At 36.6% G+C, this 15,000-nt stretch overlaps 1 protein-coding gene across 1 annotated transcript in view; it reads right to left on the minus strand.

Annotated features, from left to right (window-relative positions):
• LOC135101555 (uncharacterized) overlaps nt 1-15,000 on the minus strand; it is a 50,640-nt gene that overhangs the window by 29,091 nt on the left and 6,549 nt on the right. The window contains exons 5-10 of the mRNA XM_064005658.1: nt 11,175-11,338; nt 8,034-8,121; nt 7,690-7,844; nt 5,563-5,729; nt 4,207-4,325; nt 2,888-3,119 (exon numbers count right to left, since the gene is read on the minus strand). Coding sequence (XP_063861728.1) covers nt 2,888-3,119; nt 4,207-4,325; nt 5,563-5,729; nt 7,690-7,844; nt 8,034-8,121; nt 11,175-11,338 — 925 coding nt within the window. The remainder of the gene's footprint in view (nt 1-2,887; nt 3,120-4,206; nt 4,326-5,562; nt 5,730-7,689; nt 7,845-8,033; nt 8,122-11,174; nt 11,339-15,000) is intronic.

Below are 15,000 nucleotides of genomic sequence, written 5' to 3' on the forward strand. Positions count from 1 at the left end.
ATATATATATATATATATATATATATATATATATATATATATATATATATATATATATATATATATATATATATACACACAGTGGAACCTCAGTTCTCTAACTTAATTTGTTCCTGAATGTTGTTCAAAATCCAAAGTGTTAAAAATCGAAACTATTTTCCCCACAGGAATCAATGTAAAATGGATTAATCCGTTCCCAGACACCAGTCTACCCTGTCTTATCAGCTTATGACACGCTCCCACACCCAAGATGGCTGCTTCACATCTCCAGCTCACAAATTTTTTATCTAGAAAGGATGTAATGAATGAACTTAGTGACACAGAAATCATCAAAAGATACTGTGTAGACCGATCTAGTGAGGGAAGCCTTACAGAGGGACACAGAGAGGAGTAACCCACTTACCGCCAAAATGAAGGTAATCAAAACACTTAGATATCTTGCTGCTGGGAAAAGCTACTGGAAAAATGCAGTTGTGCAGTAGTGACGGCATTGGGGTCATCGAGAGAGCCACAGGTCCCTCGGGATTACTCCTGAGCGCCGAAAACTGTTTGTTTACATGGAGGCTTTTCGACAGGGTCACATTTACCTTATTTTAAAGATCGAATTACTGTCTTACACTCTGTAGCTATTCTCCAAATATATAAAAGCAAAATAGATGTTTATAGAAACTATAAATTAGTAAGAAACAGCAGCTTTTGCTATATCTTTTAATATTTGAAATCAAGTAACTTTGTTCAAGAACTGAATTATGGTACAACAACTGAAGCAATAATGAGCTTAAAATCTAGTTAAAAAACTGAACTGTTCGAAAAGGGAGGCGTCCAGTAACCAAGGTTCCTGTATATATATATATATATATATATATATATATATATATATATATATATATATATATATATATATATATATATATATATATATATATATATATATATATATATATATTCACTGAGCTACAATAGCTACTTTCGTTCATATCACATAAGATATAAAGCTTCATTTGTAACAGTTTCCCTTTTATTTTCTCATTCCCTCTCCTAGATGTGGGTGACAAACAGCACAAGCCTGTACATTTTATGGTAATTTATTACTATGCATGTATGTGTGTGTGTGTGTGTGTGTGTGTGTGTGTGTGTGTGTGTGTGTGTGTGGGTGGGTGGGTGGGTGGGTAGGTATGTTATTTTCTGTTAGAACTGATTGTTACTGTAAGTACAAGACACTCTGATGTTCTTGCACAATAATAATACTGAAAGTCAAAATAAGACACCATATCACGTATGAACTGCATTCAGAAAACAATCGTACAATATCTGGGAAGAAAATAACACCATGCTGGCTAAATGGAGCCATGACACAGATAGCGTGTCATCATATATGGTATGAAATGTACAAGGACGCAGTAGACGTGTCCTTGACTTGAAAAAGTTAAGACGTACATAGTATATTATTCATATGATTAATTTTCATATGAAAACTATTTTTATCAGACATGAATACCTTGATTTTATAAAAATCAAGGGCATTTTCCTTTTTTCTATTTTTATATTACAAAACTGATTTTACTTGCTTTATTTGTTGAATTTAGGAAGCAATGTCAAGAACTTTGCATTAATGTACAAAAATCATGTTTGTCATGTAATACTTTTATAAAAAAAATAAAATAAATTTCAACATCAAATATTCAAAACTAATGTTTCGATACCAAGTCCCTGTACCACCACATGACTCATATATTCCTGGTTAGCTTATAATTGCAAACCAAGATCTGCAATATATATATCAGGACTCTTAATAGCTAATTGAAAAGAAAACATTAGAATGCCATAACTAAGAAAGTATAAAACTTTCAAAATGGCTCACTTATGACTAAGATTATGAAGCAGTAAGGAGAACTTGCATACAAGGCAGACTAATGCACATATGATAAGGAAATTATTTCTGTACATAATGAATTGGTAAAATGCCTGTAGTTGCTAGCTGTGTCGCCTCACAAGGTCCTGTGAGGCTGATGGCGAGAGACTAATATGAAGCATGTGTAACACTAAGGAAAGAGTAGAAATTAAGAAAACTTAATTCATTGTAGTAGTTAATTGCAGTAGTGAAGTTGTGAGAGGAACTAGCTGTGGAGGGCTTAGCTGTAGAGAGGTAGTGAGGATTGTGTTTACGTGGTAAAGTTAATGAAATGGTGCATATGGTAGATAAGACACAGGGATTCTGCCGACTCTGTTGAGAAATGGGTCATCTGGGGTCACATATCTGGTACAGTGGCCTCAGAAGGGGGCAGATTGGGCCCAGTCTTCAGAGAGAGAGGTGTGTGACTCGCTCTGTTCTCTCCATAAGCCCTAGACCCTCAAACGACCCTCATAGTTGTTAGTGTTGCATTGTAGTTAATTAGCTGTCTAAGTAACTGCTACATGTCAAAATACACTGAGAATTATTATAAATGTATTGCATTTGCGTCTCTATTATTCTGAATGCTTACTAAGGCGTAAACCAATATGTATTTTGGTTATCATATTGCACTTTATTATGATGGAATGCTATCTCTTTGTGATGTTTATGTGCCTTAAGTGCATGTGAATGTTTTATTGTATTTCAATACTCCTCATGCTGATGTCAAATTAATGGTTAATAGCATTAAAGTGAGTAAATGACTGGATCATTTGTCATCCTGATCCCTTATATATGTGATGGCATCTACAATGCCATTTCATTATTACAAATCTGAATCAAATTTTAATAAAGATCCATGTAAAACTAGACTGTAATACAATTTCTATTAGGTAAATAAATATGAGTAAATATTAAATAACAAAAATAAGAAAAGGAAACTGCTTACTGGATACAAATATCTAAACAACTAAATGAAAATGGACTGAAACTTACTTGACAAATTTGTACACATCACCACTGTCCAAAGTGATGACATCAGCACTTCCAAAGTAGATATGTGAAAACCAGTTTGTCTGTTCTTGTACACATCCAATACCAATCCCACTTCCCGCATCGAAGGCTTGAGTCACCATAGCCAGGTCTTCACACTTGGCCATTTCATCTTCATTGCGAGTACAAAACTTCACTACTTTCTGTCTGCTAGTGTCATCAATGGTATACCCAGCTGCAGGATAAAATATACTTTAATTCTGAAGCCAATGATATAACAAAAAGATCAATTTAATCCAAAATAATACAGACAGGTATGCAGTACTTTCAGTGGTGCAACTCAGGAATGAACTATAGGGAGAACTATAACAAAATAATCCACAAGTCCCTAATTAGGGAAAGACTCTAAATGGATATTTCAGCAAAAGGAGAATGAGTTGATATGCTTGAAGGATACTAATACATCCTTTTCTATTGTGTAGAAAATTTTTTTTTAAAGTTCCACCATAATTGCAGATTATATGCAATTCTACAAAACTGAGAATGAATGAGACTAAAAATAATGGAGTGTGTCATGACAGTAGATTGTAGGAGGGTAGGATGGTAGGAGGAATACTAGGCTGCTTCATGAGGTATGTTTCAAATATCTAGGTCATATGTTGCTGTGGAGGGAGAAACAAATGTAGAAATGAAGCTTAAGATTAATGAAGTAGAAAAGTTATAGAGGAAAGAACAGTGAGCTTAATTTTCAAATTTTTTTTTATCTTTGTTATTCAATATTTTGTCATGAAAATTTTGTGAGGAAGTCAAGACCAGTATATAAATAAGTACTACAGTCCAAAACTCCTCCCACTCACTCCCATTTTGACACAAGCACCTGCCATCCCCTTTAAAATGGTATTTTTGAAATCTATCTCCTCTAACAGTTTTTGTTGTAGAGACACATGCCTTACATGTGAAAAAGCCCAGTCTGTGGTCTTCCACATAAGAACATCTTTCTTTTATTTTGCTTCATTGTCAAGAGTGAATGCATTCAAAGGTAACTTCTTATGGGAAAGGCTGAAATTTCAGAAAAAAATTTAAAAATGTTTGTAATGCAAAATTTGAAAATATCTGTAATGTTAGAATACTGATGACTTCCTTTCTGAGTCCTTATTTAATTAATATTGATGCATAAATGGCTAAGAATATATATTCAAAAGATGAAAAATCAGAAAATGGTTTTAAAATATCTCTTACCTAATAACAGCATGTGACAAATTATCATAGCATCACATAAAACAATGTCCATATCTAAAGTATTGTGAACAGTAAACCCTTACCCTTTTCAATGATTGCAGAAGGGGTGAGAGGTCGGTCTAGTCGAGTTATCTGTGTTTTTTGTGGAAGCTTCAGTGTCTCCACCACAGCATGAGCTTGAATGGCAAGAACTTGTATGCTTCTGAAAGTTAATAATTAGGGAAATATTTTTACATAATCATGTATACCAAAGACTGCTGGTATTGATGCTCACCACATACATTCCAGCTCCACAACTCAAACACTACATACTCATGATACTCCACTGCAGTGAAGATATAAAAAATTCAATGATGCTAATAAAAGAAAAAAAAAAAAAAATTGAACATGAAAATATGGCTACAACACTTCAACTCACCACAATACTGAGTAAATTAATTTGGTACTTGTAGAAGCCTTTACAAATTTCTCATTTTAGAGATAATAAATAGTTTCTTTACCATTCTGAAACTAATTATAATTATGAAACACTTCACTAGTTTTTTTTCTTTATTCATTAAATTAAAAGAAGGCTGACCATGGGCTTGTTATCAAAGTATACACCCAGACACCCTCCACAAAGAAAGATAGCAGAGACAAGGCATCCATCCACAAAGATTAATTCTCAAAATTACATACAGAAAGATTTCCAAGGAATAAATAAAAATTACATCTTGGCCTCTAAGCCTCTAGAACTCTACAGAGAAAGAGAATAAATTCTTAATGACCACAATGTATGAGCATCAGTTGCTCAGCATGCCATGATTTCTGCATCAGAGATCAAGAGTAGAACTTATTAACCTTTGCTATACAAAAATGGATCCCATTTTCTCTCTTGCATCTGAACTGATGAGCTGATCAGACCACATATGGATGGACCTGCCTGCCATACAGCATTCACAACTGCTCACCATTCATCCCTATCAGGAGCAATCACTCTTCCTTGTTCCTCAGACATCCTGCTTGAATCTAGCACTCTCTTCACACTATGAATTTAGGTAAAATGTTAATCAGAATAGATATAATTCAGATCTACTGACATAAGTGTTATTTCAATAACAAAATAACATGAATGATTTATAGTTCTTTAAAGACTGGAACAAATAGTTTCATAAATATTCACATATCAGCTTTCAAGCATATCATTCTTTCTGTCTGAGGAGATAAATTTATGTGCTATACACACATTTGGACCAAATCTTCCCCCTAATTCTATACTTCATCACTCATACACTTTGAACCACGTCATAAATAAATATAAATACATATCTGAATGAAAGTTTTTAACATGTTAATCTATATATGTCCAAGAAACTTGACTCATAATAAGAATAATCCAGTTTTGGAAATATCTCTGTTTTTAAGGTATACAAATTTATATAAAATTCAAAACACCATACCTTTGGCATTCTGTGGTGTTGCAGCTGGAAGCAAACATGAAGACTGGTACAGGCCTCTTACCCCAGTTACAGGGCTCTTCTCTCAAGCCAGTCAAGTCTCCAAGAGGCTGGATTGATCCTCCATCATTACCACGACAGTAGTGAAACAGCCTCTCAACATCATGATTCTGCAATACCCACATGTAAAATTAATAACAATACCACATATGAAAAGCACGCACAGAAAAAGTAATTAAAAACTAATAATATTAATAGATGTAAATTATTATTTATTTACCTTCAGTTCTGGCTATATCTACAATATCCTGTTTCACACCACAAACTTCCTTCAATCATGTAACCATGGCAAGAAAAATTTTCCATCTTCATCCAAAAGGAAAGAAAAAGAAAAGAACAGAAAGAGAGTTAACAAGATCAAAGTATCACTAGAAGATAGCAAGAGATGCATTACTGCAGTGAAGAAAGAGATGCTAAAGACAGTCAGTTGGATGAAAAAAGTTGACAAGATAAAATGGTTTTGATTCCACTCTGTTCAAAACAGTAGTATGAATGGAGGCCCCTCATATATAAACGAAGCATACTCCATACATAGGTGGACAGTCTTAGCAGCTGGTGGGATGTGAGAAAACTGACAGAGATGGCTCAGAACACCTAATTTCATAGAAACTGTTTTAGCAAAATACAAGATGTGGAGTTTCAGTTTAAATTATTGGTAAAGGACCAACTGAGGATATTCAGTGTAGAAGAGATGTACAGTTGAGTGTCAATGAAGAAGATACTTATTAGGGAGATTGTGTTAAGTTGACAGATGGAGGAACTGGATTATTGAGGCATCTGTTCCAATGAGAAATTTTAGAAAGATAAGAAGTCAGGTATTCTATGGCTTCCCTAAATGAGTTGTCTAATTCCAAAGGGATGAATGTCAAGGAAAAAATATTGAAACATGCAGGGTGGTATCATCAGCATAGGAGTGGATAGGACAGTAAGCTTGGCTTAGATGATCACTGATGTATAACAGAAAGACAGTGGGTGACAGGACAGAACACTGAGGAACACCATTGTTTAAAGACTTAGGAAAAGAGCAGTGACCATCTACCATAGCAACAATAGAACAGTCAGACATGAAACTTGAGATGAAGTTACAGAGAGAGAGATAGAAGCTGTAAGAAGATAGTTTGGAAATTAAAGCTTTATGCCATACTCTAAAATGGTTCTGATATGTCTATAGACCTATTCACACCAGGAAACATTGTTTGTAAACAATGTTTCCAAACTGTTTCTCAGATGTTTCCAAAGTTTGCAAAGAGTTTGGAAACAATTTTCATGGATGATCAGATGAGTGGATAGATGAATGGATAAATGGTGGATGGATGGATGGATGTATAAACTGATGGATGAATAAGTGGGTAGATGGATGAATAGATGAATAAATTGATGGATGGGTGGATGAAGTGGACTCTGTCTTGGACAGAGTGAATAGACAGATGTCAAATATTTCTTAACTGTTACTTAAATATTTCAAAACTATTTCCAAAATGCTTTTCATGTTTCCTAACTATTTGCAAACTGTCTCCAAAGTTTACAAACTGCAAATAATTTGCAAACATTTCCAAACTATGTTTCCTGGTGTGGACAGGCACTAAGGTAATTGAGTAAGTTTCACCAAAATCCCTAAAAGAGGATAACCAAGACTCAGTAAGGAAGGCCAGAAGATCACCAGTGTAATTACTAAGATAGAACCCCATACAAGCAATCAGATATAAGGTTGTGAAGTGGTAGGTGTTTAACAATCTTTCTGTTGAGCATAGATTCAATTTCACTCCTGTACATTCTCTTCACAAAATTGTCCTCACTCATTTCTACCATATGCCCAAATCAACTTAATACTTTACCCATTCAACTATGTATTCTCTTCATTATTTTATCCTTCTCAAAATTCTCATAGACATCTACATTCCTTCAATTAAATCCTGGCAATCCATATGATCTTCTTTCCTTCAATTCCAGAAACATATTCAGTTATATTGTTCACAAAATCCATGGCCTACAATAAGTTACAAAACATCACCCTTCGATTTTGCCACTTACTGCATTTCTTTTCCTACATATATTCCCCCAAAGTCTTACCGTAACTCTCAGTTTCCTCAAGTCCACATCAGAGACAATGGCAGCATCAGCAGCATGGTCCAGGAGACATGTAAGAGCTCCAGAACCAGCATAGGGATCATCTACATGACAAGTTTGGCGTAAACAGGCATGGCACAGATGAGGATGTTGCTGCTCTGAAACCATGCAGAGTGAACAATATTGGTAAAAATTTAGTAAGTACAATTTTCAATGGATATTATTAACATTGATATTTCAAAGCATATTTGACCAGTGTCCTGCAGTTGAATTATAGATGTTGAAAATGCAAGATACCTTAGACATTCTTTAAGTCATCTACTCTCTCTTAAAGACTAAATCCTCACTTAGTTCCAAATCTGTGGCTGGATCAAGAGACCAGGGTCCTGGAATGCAGGCAGAAGTCCATGCCTCACTGAGTTTCTCAATATGTGCCTGTGATGTAAAAAAAAAAAAAAAAAAAAAAATGACTATAAACCATCAAATATAGATGGCATGAAACATATTGGCACATGACCTTGCATGAAATGACAGTAATCAACACTTAATACAATATTTGTTACAATACACAGCAACAATATAAAAAAACCCACATAAAAAACCCACATACTCATCATAAAGTTGTGTCACCCAATAAAAGCATTAGCTGTGCCTAGGATGAACTTTTCTTAGGTTTTTCATATTTCCTAAATTAGTGTAGGGGAAAATTATTCAGCTTTGCCTCTTCTCACCCCATATGTATATAAAATACAGAATGCAGCACTGCATTCACAAATGTTTTGTTAAGTGATCCCCTACATACAGCTGAAAGATCTGAAAAGTCCTCTGCTCAATATCAAGTAGTATAAACATATAATAATGGTCAGGGAAATGTATTATGGTAAGGAAGTCATGTGTACAATACTGACATTCACATCCACAGTCCAGGCAAAAAAAAAAAAAAAATGCAACACGACATTCACATCTGCAGTCCAAGTAAAGAAAAAAAAAAAAATATATATATATATAAATAAGAAATTAAAAATAAAAAAAATCAGCAACAGCATTTGAGAGAAATTGCTGTTATGATGAATGCAACACTACCTGAACATGAGACAGAAGCCTTTCATACCAAATTCCTTAAAAAAATTATATGTCTGAGAAATCTTTGTTCATATAAAAAATACTGAGTAAAGATAATCAAATTACAAATTACTACATACAAAATCTTCAAATATTTAATGTAGTACATGAGCATGAAAATGGTAAAGCACTTACCTTGTGCAACTTTGAATTAAGCACTGCTTACATTTTAAGTTTCAGAGCGATGATATACTACTATACTATAGAGGTACAAATCACACTCACAGCAAGTACCACATAAGCTCATTATTTATGTATGTATTATCTTTCAGACATGTTATTTCCTCCAGGATCATCCCACAAGGGGATGCCCACAGTAGAAAGGCTTCCACCTCTCCTTAAACAAATATTTCCTTCTTGCTTGTGTGCATCTGTGTGTATGTGTGGCTAAATGGCAAGGCATCTTGTTGAGGTAAAGTAAATCTTTTCACTGCTCTGGTGTCATGCTGACACATTCATAATACTCATTAGTGCATCACTCTGATGCTTGTGCTGATGAAAATCAAGGTTTCCTAAAGAAAGCCACTTTCCCCAAAAATAGTTCCCTAAGTAATACATATGTTTGGTACCAACAGGGAGAAACAGTTAAGATGTTTGGCAATGAGCAACAGAATTATGCAACCACAAATTTAAGAGCTAAAAAACAATTTAACAAGTTTACAATCTATAAACAAATGATATGGAATTATTACCATGCTGCTAATCATGCATTTGAATAAATCTAGGGCTTAACTACATAAAAATGGGTGATTGTGTCTCTGACAACAAAATACAATCATAAATGCTTAGCATCAGTGATCTAAATTTTAAAATATATCCTGTTATGGGTGTAATGGAAAAAGTCATTAGCTCCTCCAATGGATCTCCAATCCATTTACAGTTCAATCTAAGTGTAATGGGAAAGTCATTGGCTCCTCCAGTGGATCCCTCTCAACCCATCTATAGTTCAATACAATCAGCTGCTTGGCATGGCATGATACTAACAACATCATCTTAACCTGAGGTGTCAGGTTGGGCATTATCTCCTCTTACTTTCTTGATATGAGTGATGCCCCTGAAGCATCAGAGATACAAGATTTTATCCCCAGGTCAGTGTGAGCCCTAGGTTTTGCCATGAGGTACCATTCCTTTCCCCTCATGGAGGCTTTAACTTTCTTTGGGTCCCTGAGCCCTCCTCTTGTCATGCACCAAGACAGAGTCAACATATCACCCATAACTATGTAGTTTCCTTCAGCTGAAGGGCCTGAATATGCCTGTAATGAGTGTTCCACAATGTTCCCATGCCCCAGGGAACCTAAAAACTCAGGAAGAAGAGCCACAGGGGGTAGGCACACTGCTAAGGGTGTGGGACATTGCAAAATTGCTGGAGGGCAGAGAAGAATACTCCATGGTACTATAGAGGTGAGGCAGAACAGGTGAACACTTGAGTTGGACAATAGATAGTGGTGGTGCCCCACAGGACCACACAGCTTGTTGGAGGTCCCTGGCCCCATGTGCCCCTGGGATAAGGTACAATGGAGAATGACAGCTGCTCAGGGGTAATTAACAGGACTAGCCATCCTCATTGCATTGCCAGCCCCAGCCAGATAAACATTCAGCTGTCCCTTTATTCCACTTTGGGACACTGCTCCACATGGGCCAGCAGGAATCACAGAGCTAGGGAGCAGCAGTGACACAGCAACAGTGGGTGCCGAGCATCATTGGGTTCACACAAAGACAGGACATTCCCAGTTCAGAGCCACGATGTGGACTACTTATTGTTTGGCACTGAGTCACTGTGGACACTAAAACACCCTCAAGAGAATAAAGGAGACACATCTTCATGGTGTGTGGCCAAGGCACTCTCTTCTACATATCTTACGGTGTGAGGGCCTTAGACGATCTCTCCACCACAGAGCTGGTTGTTGTGATCATCTGTGACCCCAATGTCAGATGGTGACAACACTTGCAGCTGTTGTTGTTGAAAAGGGCCAACCCAATTACACCTGACACAACAAATTCACAATACAATAAACTATAAAAGTTAGAGTCTGGTGAAAAAGTAAACTCTCCTTCCCTATCCAATACCATCCTTAATTGTTATCTATCTTCCTCTATTCATCTTCCCATACTCTACCTCTCTTCTCCCTTGAGTCTTCACAAAATCAATAAAGGTTGTAAAAGTTCACCCATATCGTGTGTTTTTGCTTATGTACTTTTCATATATTTTCTAAATTGAAAACTTTTGAGAAAACTGTATTAAAGTACTCATAAAAACAATAATCATCTTCCTAATATAAGTAATTTCAGAAGGTAATTCATACACAATAAATTATAAATTAGAAAATTGTGAAATAATAATTTCATCTACACAAATCTTTACAAACCTTAATATCTGGCAAGAAGGCGTCTGAATCAAGGGTGATGGGGCGGTAGAGTGCTCGTGGATAGGAACGGTAAAGCTGAAGCCCTGGATGACACAGGCTCTTGGGCTTTGGGTTGGATGCATTGTGTACAAGAAGATAGGCACGCTGCACCTCATCCTTGCTAACTATAAGAAACACAAATATTTTATATATATATATATATATATATATATATATATATATATATATATATATATATATATATATATATATATATATATATATATATATATATATATATATATATATATATATATATATATATATATATATATATATATATATACACACACACACACACACACACACACACATACAAGGTATAGTCAAAAAGTGTCGAACTTTGAATTTGTCAGCACAAAGTAATAATACATGAGCAAAATCAGCATGGGTATTAGGTGGCTTTATCCTTAGTGAGCATGCGCAAAAATTTTTGTGCCTGTAGGTGGCACCAGTCAGCCATAGTGATGCATTGAGTATAGATATGAAGAGCATGGTGTGTGATTTTTCCTTTTGAGTCTAGATGATTGAGTACATTGAGCAAAGATACTGTATCAAATTCAGCCAAAAACTTTGTGATACACAAACCCAAACTACTGAGAGGATTCAGAAGACCTTTAGAGATGATGCTATAGGAAAAACACAAATAAAGGAGTAGTACAACCAGTTCAAAGATGGTCGCACCTCAGTGAACAGTGAGCCATGTTGTGGCAGATCATCGACTAGCAGAAACAACAAAATGATTGCAAAGGTTTGAGGAAAAGTCCATGAAGACTGTCATGCGGCTATTGAGAAGATTGTTACCAAAGTTGGAATCAGCTATGGGTCAGTTCAGTCAATTATAACATAAGAGTTGTTCATGAGGAGGGTGTCAGCCAAATTTGTATCAAAGTTGCTGTCTGACCAGCAGAAAGAAAACAGAAAGGAATTCTCTCAGGACACACTGGAGTGTGCTAATCAAGATCAAAGCTTCATGAACACTGTCATCACTGGCAGTGAGACATGGATGTATGGCTATGACCCTGAAACAAAACTGCAATCATCCCAATGGAAGCATCCATCATCGCCAAGAGCAAAGAAAGCAAGACAGGTGTGCAGCAATGTTAAACTGATGATGACCTGTTTTTTGACTAGAGAGGTACTGTGCACCATGAATATGCACCACAAAGTCAGACATTTAACAAAGAATACTACCTGGGGATTCTTTGCCACCTTTGTGAAGCTGTGTGGCAAAAATGACCCAACCTGTGGGTAGTAAAGAACTGCCAACTCCACCATGACAACACATCCACTCATTCTATCCATGTCATCTATGCATTCCTCATCAAGCATAACACACACTTGCTCATCAGGCTTCCTACTCCTCAAACTTGGCTCCATGTGACTTTTGGCTATTACCAAAGTTCAAAAATACACTCAAAGGGAGAAAATTTCAGTCAACAAAGGATATTAAGCAAAATTCAACAACACATCTCTACAGCATCCCCAAAAAAAGTATTTGTTCAATGCCTCAAAAACTCAATTCCTCCATCTCTCGACACAATCTTCCAGACAACTATCCCTTCTTCTTCAATGACACTCAACTGTTCCGTCTTCTACACTGAACATCCTTGGTCTGTCCTTTACTTATAATCTGAACTGGAAACTTCACATCTCATCTCTTGCTAAAACAGTTTCTATGAAGTTCGGCATTCTGAGACATCTCCACCAGTTTTTCTCATCCCCCCAGCTGCTAACTCTGTACAAGGGCCTTAACCGTCCATGTATGGAGTATGCTTCACATGTCTGGGGGGGGGGGGTTCCATTCATACCGCTCTTCTAGACAGGGTGGAATCAACAGCTTTTCGTCTCATCAACTCCTCTCTTCTAACTGACTGTCTTGTCTCATCGCCACAATGTTGCATCTCTAGCTGTCTTCTACCACTATTTTCATACTAACTGCTCTTCTGATCTTACTAACTGCATGCCTCCCCTCCTCCTGCAGCCTCACCGCACAAGACTTTCTTCTTTCTCTCACACCTATTCTGTCCACCTCTCTAATGCAAGAGTTAACCAGTATTCTCAATCATTCTTCCCTTTTTCTGGTAAACTCTGGAACTTCCTGCCTGCTTCTGTATTTCCACCTTTCTATGACTTCCCATGAATTCCTTCAAGAGGGAGGTTTCAAAACAATTTTTGACTACCGCTTTGGACCCTTTTCTGGGACTGGCATCTCAGTGGGCTTTTTTTTTTATTATTGGATTTCTGTTGCCCTTGGCCAGTGTCCCTCCTACACACACAAAAAAGTTTTTAATATTACTTTTTTTTTGGCCAAAGGTCAGATACTTTTTGAAGACACCATGTGTGTGTGTGTGTGTGTATATATATATATATATATATATATATATATATATATATATATATATATATATATATATATATATATATATATATATATATATATATATATATATATATATATATATATATATTTTTTTTTTTTTTTTTTTTTTTTTATGTAGGAAGGATACTGGCCAAGGGCAACAAAAATCTAATAAAAAAAAATGCCCACTGAAATGCCAGTCCCATAAAAGGGTCAAAGCAGTGGTCAAAAATTGGTGGATAAGTGTCTTGAAACCTCCCTCTTGAAGGAATTCAAGTCATAGGAAGGTGGAAATACAGAAGGCAGGGAGTTCCAGAGTTTACCAGAGAAAGGGATGAATGATTGAGAATACTGGTTAACTCTTGCGTTAGAGAGGTGGACAGAATAGGGGTGAGAGAAAGAAGAAAGTCTTGTGCAGCGAGGCCACAGAAGGAGGGGAGGCATGCAGTTAGCAAGATCAGAAGAGCAGTTGGCATGAAAATAGCGGTAGAAGACAGCTAGATATGCAACATTGCGGCGGTGAGAGAGGGGCTGAAGACAGTCAGTTAGAGGAGAGGAGTTGATGAGACGAAAAGCTTTTGATTCCACCCTGTCTAGAAGAGCAGTATGAGTGGAACCCCCCCAGACATGTGAAGCATACTCCATACATGGACGGATAAGGCCCTTGTTCAGAGTTAGCAGCTGGGGGGGTGAGAAAAACTGGCGGAGACGTCTCAGAACACCTAACTTCATAGAAGCTGTTTTAGCTAGAGATGAGATGTGAAGTTTCCAGTTCAGATTATAAGTAAAGGACAGACCGAGGATGTTCAGTGTAGAAGAGGGGGACAGTTGAGTGTCATTGAAGAAGAGGGGATAGTTGTCTGGAAGATTGTGTCGAGTTGATAGATGGAGGAATTGAGTTTTTGAGGCATTGAACAATACCAAGTTTGCTCTGCCCCAATCAGAAATTTTAGAAAGATCAGAAGTCAGGCGTTCTGTGGCTTCCCTGCGTGATATGTTTACCTCCTGAAGGGTTGGACGTCTATGAAAAGACGTGGAAAAGTGCAGGGTGGTATCATCAGCATAGGAGTGGATAGGACAAGAAGTTTGGTTTAGAAGATCATTAATGAATAATAAGAAGAGAGTGGGTGACAGGACAGAACCCTGAGGAACACCACTGTTAATAGATTTAGGAGAAGAACAGTGACCGTCTACCACAGCAGCAATAGAACGGTCAGAAAGGAAACTTGAGATGAAGTTACAGAGAGAAGGATAGAAACCGTAGGAGGGTAGTTTGGAAATCAAAGCTTTGTGCCAGACTCTATCAAAGGCTTTTGATATGTCCAAGGCAACAGCAAAAGTTTCACCAAAGTCTCTAAAAGAGGATGACCAAGACTCAGTAAGGAAAGCCAGAAGATCACCAGTAGAGCGGCCTTGACGGAACCC

Source organism: Scylla paramamosain, chromosome 6 (assembly GCF_035594125.1).
Source record: "Scylla paramamosain isolate STU-SP2022 chromosome 6, ASM3559412v1, whole genome shotgun sequence".
In the NCBI taxonomy this organism is placed as follows: domain Eukaryota; kingdom Metazoa; phylum Arthropoda; class Malacostraca; order Decapoda; family Portunidae; genus Scylla; species Scylla paramamosain.